Source organism: Oncorhynchus mykiss, chromosome 16, assembly GCF_057628025.1.
Source record: "Oncorhynchus mykiss isolate SJ-2025 chromosome 16, ASM5762802v1, whole genome shotgun sequence".
Taxonomy (NCBI): Eukaryota; Metazoa; Chordata; class Actinopteri; order Salmoniformes; family Salmonidae; genus Oncorhynchus; species Oncorhynchus mykiss.
The window spans coordinates 65,222,901-65,237,500 of record NC_143037.1 but is presented as its reverse complement, the minus strand read 5'-3'; the positions used below and the strand labels follow the sequence as shown (position 1 = coordinate 65,237,500).

At 41.4% G+C, this 14,600-nt stretch overlaps 1 protein-coding gene across 1 annotated transcript in view; it reads left to right on the top strand.

Moving 5' to 3' along the window:
- LOC118939569 (sterile alpha motif domain-containing protein 10-like) overlaps window positions 1-14,600 on the top strand; it is a 173,369-nt gene that overhangs the window by 146,940 nt on the left and 11,829 nt on the right. The window contains exon 4 of the mRNA XM_036947529.2: window positions 3,201-3,341. Within this exon, the coding sequence (XP_036803424.1) occupies window positions 3,201-3,341 (141 nt within the window). The remainder of the gene's footprint in view (window positions 1-3,200; window positions 3,342-14,600) is intronic.

Sequence of the window (14,600 nt, the reverse complement as noted above, 5' to 3'; positions counted from 1 at the left end):
AACTTACTGTTGAGAGTTATAATAGTAGAATACACAATTTTCAATTTCTAAATGTGGTTGTGCATCAGCAGTTTTTCTCTTGTTATGTGAGTCACTGACAGTTACTCAATTAGCCCATGCCAGCTATGTTTTTTAGATAGCTGGCTAAATGAACTTACCTAGCAAGCTAAACCTTGTAGTAATCATGACTGAATTACCTACCAGGCACTAAGGGCATGTATCAATAAGGTGGATCATTGCTTTCACCTGGATTCACCTGGTCAGTCTGCCATGAAAAGTGTAGGTATCTTTAATGTTTTGTACACTCTGTGTAAATAACCACTGCTACCTGCACTATCCTTCTTTCGTAATAAGGATTAGTGTCCCGCTATTCAAATCAATTCTAATACTTATTTTAGCGGTTAAGCATTTAGGTATATAAGTGTCTTCTATCGGCTGAAAGCTTCAATTCTTGTTAATCTAACTGCACTGTCCGATTTACAGTAGCTATTACAGCGAAAACCTGCAATGGGATTGTTTGAGGACAGCGCCCCACATCAAAATATTTTTCCACTGGCACAAGTTTCATACATTCACATATAAAGAGTAAATATTCACTTACTTTTTGAAAATCTTCCTCTGATTTGTCATCCAAAGCGTCCCAGCAATAACATGTAGTGTCATTTTTATATCCTAAAAAGTCAGTTTAGTTGGCGCCACCGATTTGAGTTTACCACTCGTTCAACTTGCAGAGAAAGGAATCCGAAAATCTACCCCTAAACTTTGTTTCAACAAGTCAAAATGCATTTCTATTTACTCCTCAGATACCCTAAAATGTAATCAAACTATAATATTATTTATGGAAAGAAGTATGTTCAATTGGAAACCGATTTTAGCAGGTGCGTCCTGTCTTCATGGCGTGCGCAAACATGAATTTCCAAGATTGTGTCCCTGTACTAAAACGGATATTTCTTATTTGTTTTTGAAGTTACAAGCCTGAAACCTTGCCAATAGACTGCTGACGCCCTGTGGAAGCCATAGGAATTGCATACAGGGAGCTAATTTTTAACATGACCTTTTACTTGCCTTTCTAAGAGGATGGGCTCTCTCAACAACAAAACAAATTTTGTTTTTTCTTTCAATTTTCTCATACCATATCTATTGTGTTATATTCTCCTACATTATTTTAACATTTCAACAAACTTCAAAGTGTTTTCTTTCCAATGGTACCAATTATATGCATATCCTGGCTTCAGGGCCTGAGCAACAGGCAGTTTACTTTAGGCACTTCATTCAGACAGGAAGTTGAGAAAAAAAGAGGCCTAGCTCTAAGAAGTTTTAAGCTACACCCTGGACCAGAGATGTGTTTGTTCTCAAGAATCCAATGCCATACAGCCATATGGTTCTCAGTTTAACAATTGACCACAGCGGACTCTGTCTAACCATGTCTAACAACTACAAGCAATACGGTTTTTGAAACCTCAGAAACTCTACTTTAATTTCACTCCAAAATACATTTTCAAATACAAAAGATTCACTTACTGTGTGCTGTTTTAACATGAAGTGTCGTTATTGTGGCGGCCATGACAGAAATGCCTCCCTTTTGCCCTCAGAACTTGTTTATCACCAATTAACCGTGTCGGTGGATTGAACAAAACGGTTTCCACAGAAACAGTAGAAGGATCTATTTTATTTTCCCTTCTCCATTCTCTCTTTATTCTCTTCTTCTCTTTGTGGCTGCTAGCTGCTATCGCTATCTGCAGGCCATTATTAGGCTCTGTATTAAGTCTGTCGGAGGGGAATTGGATTGGAGCTTTCTTCATCTGCTTTGTCTTATTTGTACACAAAGGAACCAAGGGCAGCTTTTCTAGGACACCATGTTTCTGGGGGCAGGAAAGAGAGACGCACTGGCTGAGTTGGGAGGAAGGGAGAGGGCTGGACAGAGAGGGTGTGCGTGTATGTGCTGGGTTTTTGAGGTGTGCCCACGTCCAGAGGCGGAAATGAGAATGGATGGATTGATTAGGAGAGCTAACAGTATGAGTAATGTGTCTAATTAACATGTAGACCTAGGCTGCTACAGCTTTGATGGATTCCTTCACTCTCCTCTCCATTGAAAGACAGGCCCATCCCGTATGTGTGTGTGTGTAATAAAGTTGACATGCATGTGTTGTCTCTGAGTTTGTGTGTGTGTGCGCATGATGCTTACTGTGGATAATGGTATGTTAAAAGTGTGTTTCCTGGTAGTTTAACGCCTTGGTGTTCAAGTTCAAACATCCTCAGTAAATTGTCTGGCTGTATAAACCTCACTTTGCCATCCTGCTCGCTGTCATGACGACTCGTAGGTAAAGCAGAGAATACACACTTAACGCTTAGATGTAAATCAACAGTGTACACACACACACAGGCACTGTCACGATTGTTGTATAAATAAGTGGACCAAGGCGCAGCGTGTGTAAAGTTCCACATTTTATTAATAGTGAAATCTCCAAAAACAACAAAGATATAACGAACGTGCAATACATAGTGCACATAGGCACTAACACGAAACAATATCCCACATCGCAGGTGGGAAAAAGGACACACTATGATCCCCAATTAGAGGCAACGATCATCAGCTGCCTCCAATTGGGAACCATACACACACACCAACATAGAAACACAATAACTAGAAAAGAAACCCTAGTCACGCCCTAACCTATTACACCATAGAGAACCCCGAGGGCTCTCTGTGGTCAGGGCGTGACAGGCACACAGACACAGACGCACAGACACATACACCAGACAGGTTGCTCAAGATCCACTGAGAAATTCGACGTCGGTCCAGGTTAACAGGACGTCGGCAGATGAAAACTAGCCACTAGAGGCAACGGGGAGCGTAGTAACATCAAGTAGGCCTGGGTTTTGCTAGGGTGTTGTGGACAGGGCTGGCGGATGGGTGTAATATATTCAATCTAAGTGCTTTTTAAAAAATGTTTACTTTATTCCAAACCTTATCCCAAAACGTAATCTTACCTTAACCATTCAGTAAAAAACAAAGCCTGTTCTAACATAGTATTTGCCTCTCTCCTTTTCACTCGCTCGCTCTCTCTCGCTCTCTCTCTCTCTCTCTCTCTCTCTCTCTCTCTCTCTCTCTCTCTCTCTCTCTCTCTCTCTCTCTCTCGCTCCCTCCCTCCCTCTCCCTCTCCCTCTCCCTCTCCCTCTCCCTCTCCCTCTCCTCCCAGGTCGCGCATTGCTGAGGTTGAACGGGGAGAAGTTGGAGAGGATGGGCATTGTCCAAGAAACATTGAGACAGGAGGTTCTACAGCAGGTCCTTCAGCTACAAGTCAGAGAGGAGGTCCGCAACCTGCAGTTGCTCAGCAGAGGTGAGCACTGTGTGTGTGTGTGTGTGTGTGTGTGTGTGTGTGTGTGTGTGTGTGTGTGTGTGTGTGTGTGTGTGTGTGTGTGTGTATGCGTGTGCGTCTGTGCACACGTGTGTTTAAGGACATGTAAAGTGTTCCATAAACACACATGTCCAGACATCAATAGCCTGCTGAGGTCACTGTGTGCTGACCTGGATTCAGCTGTTAATGAGGATAGAACACAGCAGTATAAAATACGATATAGTCAAAGGTAAAACTGTATTATTAATATCATGATTTTGGCATCCTATTTATAGGGCTAATGGTTACTACTTCTAAACTTCCAAAGATCCAATCAACCATGGATGAATGAAACCTAGCTTCTCGTTGAAATGAGGGTGTCCTTTGTTTGGCAATTCAGATGTCAATGTAGCCTACTTAAACCCAACCTAAGTCTGAATCTACTTTCACATACAATTAGAGGGGTTACTTTGTCAGGGTGGAATTGTACATTATTATGAACCAGTAGGTGGGTGATTAATGTCACTTAATCACACTTAATGACACTTTCTACTATTATGAGAAAAACTTGGATTATATTAATATTGATATGAAATATACAGTATGTTTATGTATAGAAATAAATGATTGATCTGTTATGAATTATTATTCACCAGTAAGGATTCATAAACTTTTTTTGCGGCCTTCTTCGTCAACATTGTGGCCTCATTAACCTGGGCACAGTGGCCTCGAGCGGAGAAATATAATTAGAACGATTATATATATACACCACTGTTCAAAAGTTTGGGATCACTTAGAAATGTCCTTGTTTTTTAAAGAAAAGCACAAAAATGTAAATAAAATAACATAAAATTGATCAGAAATACATTGTTGTAAATTACTATTGTAGCTGGAAACGTCTGATTTTAATGGAATATCTACTAAGGCGTTCAGAGGCCCATTATCAGCAACCATCACTCCTGTATTCCAATGACACGTTGTGTTAGCTAATCCAAGTTTAGCATATAATAATAATCATTAACAATAATGACAAACCTCCTGGCATTGATAACTTAGATGGAAAGCTACTGAGGATGGTAGCTGACTCTATAGCCACTCCTATCTATCATATTTTTAGTCTGAGCCTAGAGGAAAGTCTTTGTCCTCAGGCGGGAAGCCAAAGTAATTCCTCTAACTAAAGAGTGGTTCTAACAGCTGACCTATAAGCTTGCTGCCAGCTCTTAGCAAACTGTTGGAAAAAATTGTGTTTGACCAAATACAATGCTATTTCCCTGAAAAACAAATCAACAACAGACTTTCAGCATGCTTATAGAGAAGGGCACTCAACATGTACTGCAGTGACACAAATTACTGATGATTGGTTGAAAGATATTGATAATAAGAAGATTGTGGGAGCTATATTGTTAGATTTTAGTGCAGCCTTTGATATTATTGACTATAACCTGTTGTTGAAAAAACTTTTGTGTTATCGCTTTTCAACCTTTGCAATATCGTGGATTCAGAGCTATCTATCTAATAGAACTCAGAGTTTTCTTTAATGGAAGCTTCTCTAATATCAAACATGTCAAGTGTGGTGTACCGCAGGGCAGCTCTCTAGGCCCTCTACTATTTTCTAGTTTTACCAATGACCTGCCATTGGCATTAAACAAAGCAGGTGTGTCCATGTATGCTGATGATTCAACCATATATGCATCAGCAACCACAGCTAATGAAGTCACTGAAACCCTTAACAAAGAGTTGCAATCTGTTTTGGAATGGGTGGCCAGTAATAAACTGGTCCTGAACATCTCTAAAACTAAGAGCATTGTATTTGGTACAAATCTTTCCTTAGCCTGTTATGGCTGCAATCCCGATATCGGGATTGATATGACAACCACCTGTGAAAATAGAGGGCGCCAAATTCAAACCACAGAAATCTCATAATTACAATTCCTAAAACATACATGTGTCTTATATAATTTTAAAGCTATTCTCGTTGTTAATCCCACCAAAGTGTCCAATTTCAAATAGGCTTTTCAGCGAAAGCACTACAAACGATTATGTTAGGTCTCCACCAAACCACAATAAGCACAGCCATTTTCCAGCATTCACAAAAAGCATAAATAAAGATAAAATGAATCACTAACCTTGAATTATATTCATCAGATGACACTCATAGGACTTCATGTTACACAATACATGCATGTTTTGTTTGATAAAGTTCATATTTATATAAAAAGTTTTTATATAAGTTTACATTGGCTATTTAGATCCACTAGTTCCAAAAACATCAAGTGATTTTGCATAGCCACATCGTTTCAACAGAAATACTCACCATAAATGTAGATGATAATACAAGTTATACACATGGAATTATAGATATACCTCTCCTTAGTGCAACTGCTGTGTCAGATTTTTTTTTAAGTTTATGGAAAAAGCAACCCATGCAATAATCTGAGACGGCACTCAAAACAGTAGCCAAATTAGCCTCCATGTTTCCTTACCTTTCATGAACTTCAGCAGAATGCAGTCCTAGAAATCCCAGGTCCACAATAAATGCTTGATTTGTTCGAAAATGTCCATTATTAAAGTCCAATTAGCTACTTTGGTTAGCGCGTTTGGTAAACAATTCCAGTCACAAAGCGCATCCACTATAACGTGACGAAATGTCCAAAGGTTCCGTAACAGTCAGTAGAAACATGTCAAACGATGTACTGAATCAATCTTTAGAGTGTTGTTTACATATATCTTGAATAACGTTCCAACCGGAGAATTAGAATGACTTCAGATGACCGGAGGAACGCAAGTCCTTCCCCTGTGAACGCGCCTGGTGAAAGCATGGTCCACTCATGGCTGTGGTGACTATTTCCTGTGTCAATCGACCCCCCTTCACATTAGAGTCATCAGACAAAGTTCTATTGACTGCTGACATCTAGTGGAAAGCGTAGGAAGTGAAAACTCATCCATATGTAATTTCAATGAGACCTTGGTTGAAAATCTGCCACCTCCAGAATAAAAAAAAACAGGAAGTGGAATTCCTCAGGTTTTTGCCTACTATATGAGTTCTGTTATACTCACAGACATAATTCAAACAGTTTTAGAAACTTCAGAGTGTTTTCTATCCAATACTAATAATAATATAATAATGCAAATATTAGAAACTATGACTGAGGAGCAGGCCGTTTGATATGGGCACCTTTCATCCAAGCTACTCAATACTGAACCTGCAGCCATAAGAAGTTAATTTCTAGACCTCAGCTGAATCTGGTAATGAATGGTGTTGCTGATGAACAAGTTGAGGAGACTAAATTACTTGGTGTAAACTGTCATGGTCAAAAGATATAGATTCAATGGTTGTAAAGATTGGGAGAGGTCTTGCCGCAATAATGAGATGCTCTGCTTTTTTGACACAACACTCCAAAAAGCAAGTCCTGCAGGCTCTAGTTTTGTCTAATGTTGATTATTGTCCAGGCGTGTGGTCCAATGCTGCAAGGAAAGACCTAGTTAAGCTGCAGCTGGCCCAGAACAGAGTGGCACGTTTTGCTCTTAATTGTAATCAGAGGGCTGATATAAATACTAAGCATGTCAGTCTCTCTTGCCTAATATTTGAGTAGAGACTGACTGCATCACTTCTTATTTTTATAAGAAACATTATTTGTTGAAAATCCCAAAAATTGTTTGCATAGTCAACTTACACACAGCTCTGACACACACACTTACCCCAACAGATATGCCACCAGTGGTCTTTTCACAGTCCCCAAATCCATAACAAATTCAAGAAAGCCTTACAGTATTATATAGAGCCCTATTTGCATGGAACTTCCTTCCATCTCATATTGCTAAAATAAATAGTGAACCTGGTTTAGAAAACAGAGAAAGGAACACCTCGCAGCACAATGCCTCTCCCCTATTTGACCTAGATAGTTTGTGTGTATGCATTGATATGTAGGCCACGTGTGCCTTTTTTAGGTAGTTCTGTCTTTGTGGTGATTGGTGTTCTGTATTATGTCATTCTGTATTATGTTTTATGTTTTTTTGTGGACCCCATAGAGAGAGGGAGAGAGAGAGAGGGACAGATAGAGAGAGGGAGGGAGAGAGAGAGAGAGAGAGAGACATAGAGAGAGACAGATAGAGGGAGAGAGGGACAGAGAGAGAGAGAGAGAGAGAGAGAGAGGGAGAGAGGGACAGATGGAGAGAGAGAGAGAGAGGGACAGAGAGAGAGAGAGGGAGATAATTAAAATGCTGTGTCAGGCATTTCTGTTAATAGAGTACCAAATTTAATTTCCCAGTTCAACAAGCCTTGACTGTGTCCTATCAGAGACAGCTAATTGAGTGTCCCTATAAAACACCTGAGAACCAGCATCCTGTTGTTGGGTGCGGGGGGGTGTAGAAAGGAGAGGAAGTGAGGTGAAGACTGGGTTGAGGTGAGGGAGGTGAGAGAGGGGTGGGGTTAGTGAGTGTTGGGGGTGGAGGTAGTGATTGTTGGGATGAGGAAAGGAGGAAGTGAAAAAAGGGGGGCTGTTAAGACTACCACTACTCTCACTGACGGAGAGTCCTAGAGAATGCATTTGGCATCATGGCTGCAAGGATGACTGTTCTTGGTCGGCCCATTTACATTTACATTTGAGTCATTTAGCAGATGTTTTTATACTATGTTAGAGTGACTTACAGTATAGTATCTTTAATTTGAATATAGCTAGGTGGGATAACCATATATCACAATCATAGTTGTGGCAGAGTACAACAATCTCCAAGAGCCAGGGAGACTCTCTTGTGCCAGGGCGACACGGCTTGCAAGTGAAACAAGAAACACAGCGCCGATATAAATGGCAGCCGTGCTTCTATCCCCTAGGCATTAACCTCTTGCTCAACGTCAACAAAACAAAGGAGCTGATTGTGGACTTCAGAAAACAGCAGAGGGAGCACCCCCCTATCCATATCGACGGGACCACAGTAGAAAAGGTGGAAAGCTTCAAGTTCCTCGCCGTACACATCACTGACAAACTGAAATGTTTCACCCACACAGACAGTGTGGTGAAGAAGGCGCAACAGCACCTCTTCAACCTCAGGAGACTGAAGAAATTTGGCTTGGCACCTAAAACCCACACACATTTTTACAGATGCACAATCGAGAGCATCCTGTTGGGCTGTATCACCGCCTGGTATGGCAACTGCACTGCCCGCAACCGCAGGGCTTTCCAGAGGGTGGTGCGGTCTGCCCAACGCATCATCAGGGGCAAAGTACTTTCCCTCCAGGACACCTACAGCACCCGATGTCACAGGAAGGCCAAAAATATCTTCAAAGACAACAACCACCCGAGCCACTGCCTGTTCACCCCACTATCATCCAGAAGGTGCATCAAAGCTGGGACCGAGAGACTGAAAAACAGCTTCTATCTCAAGGCCATCAGACTGTTAAATAGCCATCACTAGCACATTAGAGGTTGCTGCCCTATATACAGTGGGGCAAAAAAGTATTTAGTCAGCCACCAATTGTGCAAGTTCTCCCACTTAAAAAGATGAGAGAGGCCTGTAATTTTCATCATAGGTACACTTCAACTTTAACAGACAAAATGAGGAAGAAAAATAAAAAAAATCACATTTGTAGGATTTTTAATTAATTAATTTGCAAATTACGGTGGAAAATAAGTATTTGGTCAATAACAAAAGTTTATCTCAATACTTTGTTATATACCCTTTGTTGGCAATGACAGAGGTCAAAGTTTTCTGTAAGTCTTCACGAGGTTTTCACACACTGTTGCTGGTATTTTGGCCCATTCCTCCATGCAGATATCCTCTAGAGCAGTGATGTTTTGGGGCTGTTGCTGGGCAACACGGACTTTCAACTCCCTCCAAAGATTTTCTATGGGGTTGAGATCTGGAGACTGGCTAGGCCACTCCAGGACCTTGAAATGCTTCTTACGAAGCCACTCCTTCGTTGCTCGGGCGGTGTGTTTGGGATCATTGTCATGCTGAAAGACCCTGCCACTTTTCATCTTCAATGCCCTTGCTGATGGAAGGAGGTTTTCACTCAAAATCTCACTATACATGGCCCCATTCATTCTTTCCTTTACACGGATCAGTCGTCCTGGTCCCTTTGCAGAAAAACAGCCCCAAAGCATTATGTTTTCACCCCCATGCTTCACAGTAGGTATGGTGTTCTTTGGATGCAACTCAGCATTCTTTGTCCTCCAAAGTTATATTTTGGTTTCATCTGACCATATGACATTCTCCCAATCTTCTTCTGGATCATCCAAATGCTCTCTAGCAAACTTCAGACGGGCCTTGACATGTACTGGCTTAAGCAGGGAGACACGTCTGGCACTGCAGGATTTGAGTCCCTGGCGGCGTAGTGTGTTACTGATGGTAGGCTTTGTTACTTTGGTCCCAGCTCTCTGCAGGTCATTTGTTCTGGAATTTTTGCTCACCTTTGTGATCATTTTGACCCCACGGGGTGAGATCTTGCGTGGAGCCCCAGATCGAGGGAGATTATCAGTGGTCTTGTATGTCTTCCATTTCCTAATAATTGCTCCCACAGTTGATTTCTTCAAACCAAGCTGCTTACCTATTGCAGATTCAGTCTTCCCAGCCTGGTGCAGGTCTACAATTTTGTTTCTGGTGTCCTTTGACAGCTTTTTGGTCTTGGCCATAGTGGAGTTTGGAGTGTGACTGTTTGAGGTTGTGGACAGGTGTCTTTTATACTGATAACAAGTTCAAACAGGTGCTATTAATACAGGTAACGAGTGGAGGACAGAGGAGCCTCTTAAAGAAGAAGTTACAGGTCTGTGAGAGCCAGAAATCTTGCTTGTTTGTAGGTGACCAAATACTTATTTTCCACCATAATTTGCAAATAAATTCATAAAAAATCCTACAATGTGATTTTCTGGATATTTTTTTTTTGAAGTTCAGGGACTTCGTTCAAGAACACAAGGTTGACTAAGAAAAGAAAAGCAGAACCTTACAACATGTAAACAATACGTGTCAATTAAATATAATTAGTGTCAGACAATAAATGCAATTATTTGCACAATAGTACAAATGTGTCTGCGAAAAACAGGCATGTAAACAAGAAACGTGTCTATGGAATAAAATGAAAGTGTCTAGTGTCTGACTCCTGAGATGTCTGTGGTCCCAGTCGTTCGGTCCCAGTCGTTTGGTCCCAGTCGTTCGGTCCCTATCCTCTTCTTGAAGTCATGCAGCTGGTGATCAAATTCCCCCCAGAGTTTTGCCAATAGTTCATCCATGAAATCTGCTACAGGTGCCAGGGCCCTGTAGAGGATGAAAAGAGGGGTGGAAATTAGAGGAGTGTCTGTGGAGAGCAGTGTGCATGGTGAGGAGAGGAGGAAAGAGGACAACAGAATATGGGAGAGGGTATCAGAGTAAAGGAGGAGAGTCTGAAATGATTTGCCTCTGGGACAAGCTGGTGGCTCGGTACATGACGTTCTCCAGATTTTGATTTGGAATGCCTTTGCAAGTGATGAGTCTTTAGCGCTTTTCTCCCTTCTTCTCACAGCCCTGCTACTACTTGTGGCATTGGTGAGGAGCAGGCCAGTGGAGTAGGTCTTGGAGGTGGGCCCTGGATAGAACTTCTAGGGTCAGGCATGGAGATTGTTTCCCAAACTGCACTGCAGCTCAGTGCGGCAGATGGGCTGGGGGCTGACGACCAGTCATTACTGGGGGCTGAGGTAGTGCTGGGGGCCGGTGAACAGGCAGTGCTGGGCAAAACCTAGTGCTGTCCCCATTCACTGGTGTTTGTACCTTCAAAAAAAAGTAGAGGGCAAACAACACCGCTCAAACATTTGCAACATTTTAACTAGCTGGACCTTTGACTTCGGTGTTACCAATGTGGGAAGCTTATGATTTACTATCTCTGACAAAATTATGTTTGATCAAAAAGATCTAAAGATCTTTAGCTTAGTTGATTTAGCTTGCTTCCTCTGCACAAGTATGCTGCTAGGCTAGCTAGCCAGCCAAGTATCTAGTGCTAGCTGACTAGCTATTGTTAGCAAACATGGCTACTGTTTTCGTCGACTACAGTAAAACATACTCTGGCGAAGACAGCATGTTGCTTTCCATCTTCCTAGGTGCCGAACAAGCCAGGGACATTTTTAGAGTAACCATTTCACCAGCATCTCCACTGGTTCTTTTCTTTACCCCACTTTTTCTAACAAGTGATTGGGTCGGACCCCACAATCTCCCTCCATGAATTGGCCTTTAAATGCTAGTCTTTATATAATAGATAGCTAGAATAGTAGAGGTGCAGGTACTTCCACATTGAGTGTCGGGCTGAATCGAGTAGAAGAAGAAGAAACCGGCGTCACCCCAACAGTTGAACAATCACAGACAAAGGGGCGTAGACTTTGGTTACCAAACTTCAGCTTGCCTCAAGACATTTATCGGGTGCAGGAAAAGCCGAAAAGAAACATGCCAAAACGAACAACAACATCAGGAAATGTAGTAATATATGTATTAACTGTTCTGTACTGTTTCGGATGGGTAGCATGCGGACGACGCCTTTACAGTGGAAGGTTTAACAAAGGAGTTCAGATTCACAGTCCTGTCACCTATCTCAGCCTGTGTTTTTTCAAGGTTGGTGATCCCCAGACAGGCAGACACACATGCATGTACATACACACACGTTTGTTTTATTCTCCTTGTGGGGACCAAACAATTTTCCTACTTTTACTATCCTTGTGAGGACGTCTGGTCCCCACAAGGATAGAAAAACCAAAAGAACACACACATCCTCAAGCTCACTCAATCCTGAGTGATTCTCTCTACAGATGTAAGATCTTAATTTGAGCCAGTTTGCTACACCAGGAAAATAACCCTGAAGCAACAGGAAATATGAATTATTGTGGATTATAATGAATTATTGTGTATAATAATTAATGGACAATTTTGTAGGTATTGATACAATTTCCGTAAGGGGAAATCAAGTCTGAAATTTCAAAGTGGAAATGACAAACTTCAGAAGCCTTTTTAAACCTCAAATACACTACATGTTTTACATTTCCTCCATTGCAGGAAAGCTGTCTTGCAACAGGAAGATCAAATTAAGATCCTACTTCTGTAAATGCTGTCCTATAATTATTTTAAATGTAGGATAGCAGCCTGAAACTTAAAGTGGTGACTTGTATCATACACCATCATTTCAGATTCATCTGACAGAAATGAACATGATATTAAGTATTGATCACTCTGTAACCCAGAAGTTTTTTTTTAAGTGCAACGATTTGACTGAAAGGAATGCATCTAGCTTGGGGGTTCGGGGCTGAACTTTTTTTTTAGACTACTGAGACATGGCTCTGCTGTGCATCTACAGTGCTTTCTTCTTTTTACATTTTGCCCTCCAGTGTTTCTTAACCATATGCCACACTTCTGCTTCTCTATCTCTTTGACTTTTCTTTTTTTCTCTCCCTCTTTCAACGTCTTCCCTCCAGAACTTGCATGGGCAGTAGTTAGTAAACAAAACAACATTGCGGGTTTGATTGAATGTCCCTCCCTGCTCCCTACTCCAGCTTCCTACGGCATCAGCATGACCACGACAACACTACCCTGAGCACAGAACCCTATTACTTCTGTTGCGAATCATTAGAGAAAAAATGCTCCTTGCACAATTACAGAGCAAGATCATGACAAAACTGCTGGTCAAGAATATTGTGTGTGAGCGTGTGCGTGAGGGAGTGCTGCTTGTGTGTATGTGTTGCGTGTGCTCGTGCGTGGGTGTTTGCGCTTGTGTCGGTGTCTGTGTGTTCATGTGTGCGTGCGCGCGCATGTGTGTGTACGTGCTCTTTCACTTTCTCTCTGTCGACTGACTTAATCGCCAGGCGTTTGTTGCGGTCCACACCTCTATTGTCAGGCATCAGAGCAGCCTGTTCTTTGTTGCCTTCGCGCTGCCACGGCCTGAATATTATTCTCTGGATGCATGTATAACCCATTCCTCTCCTAAAAGAGGAATACAACTAAAATATGCATGAACAGCCAGGAGTTTTTAGGAATTTATACATTTTTTGCACATCTTTTAGCTCCCACTGTCTGTGTGTGCGCTCGTTTGCGTGACAGGAAACAGGAAATGGATTAGGCTGTCTGATCAAAAACACTTTTTTGATGAATGGGTTAAATAATAGGCTATTTGTGTAGATAATCCTCTAAGAAAACAAATGGTCGAAACCTCATGTCGCCATCAGTTCTTACCCTTGTAGGATGGACAAAATTAGGCAGAGAAAAAAAGTGGTCAAAAATCTGGAAAATAGGATCACGTCAGCTAGGCTGGATGCTGTGCGAGAATTAAGGCTACCTGGCAGGTTTACCATTGAACTCGACATCTTTCTAATCAAATCCAGAGGACACAAAACAATGTAGAAGTACATAGAGGTAAAATAGATATCGATTTTGAGACATGACATGTAGTATTTTCATATTTGACTATACACAATTCATATTAAAGGTGCTACACATAGGATTTTGGGGAATTATTGCATTGTAATTTCAGAATATTTCCATAATGTCTACCACTAATAGTGGACTGATAGTGTTTCACAGTATTACTTACCCACCAGTGTTGTGATTGGCTGTGATATTCGCCTATTGATTTCTTCCACTGGAGGGGCATCTGTTTTCAACCTGGGAAAGCTATTCTGACTGTGGCTGTGTTATCTAGTGGAAATCGCTAATTTCCTGGTTGCTAAAGTTCCACACTGTTCACTCAATTTCAGTTTATGTGAGAAAACAAGCACTGAATAGTGTAGGGAATCACTGTACCATCTAAATTGCTTTGAAATATATTTTCAATCACAAAACAAAAAATATAGTTTTTACAGCTGTTTGAAGCTGGTGGACCAAAACCGAAAATAACTTTTATTTTGGTCCACTACCATCAAAAAGCTGAAAAAACAATATTTTTTGTTATATTTTTTGTTATCACAGCGATTTAGATGATACAATGATGTGTGCCTGCCATCCCCTATAAATACCTGGGCCATAGCATCATTTTCTCAAGACTCTTCCCGAAGCTACAAGGCAACTGACAGCTGGACTAGCATAGTCCCTAGCTCAGAGAACTGTGGTAACTTGAGTAACCTTCATTCTATTTTTCTTGAGGGATTATGCTAGTCATTCAATGGGATGACAATAACAGAGTAAGTAGGTTCTCGTAAGATACAGCCTAGAGCAACACATCACTATAGGTGCTCAGCCCAACCACAGGTTACTTTGTTAGGGCGGAAGACGACCAAGGGGCAGGACCTTTTGTAAGAAGGCAATATTAGTCCTAGACGATAA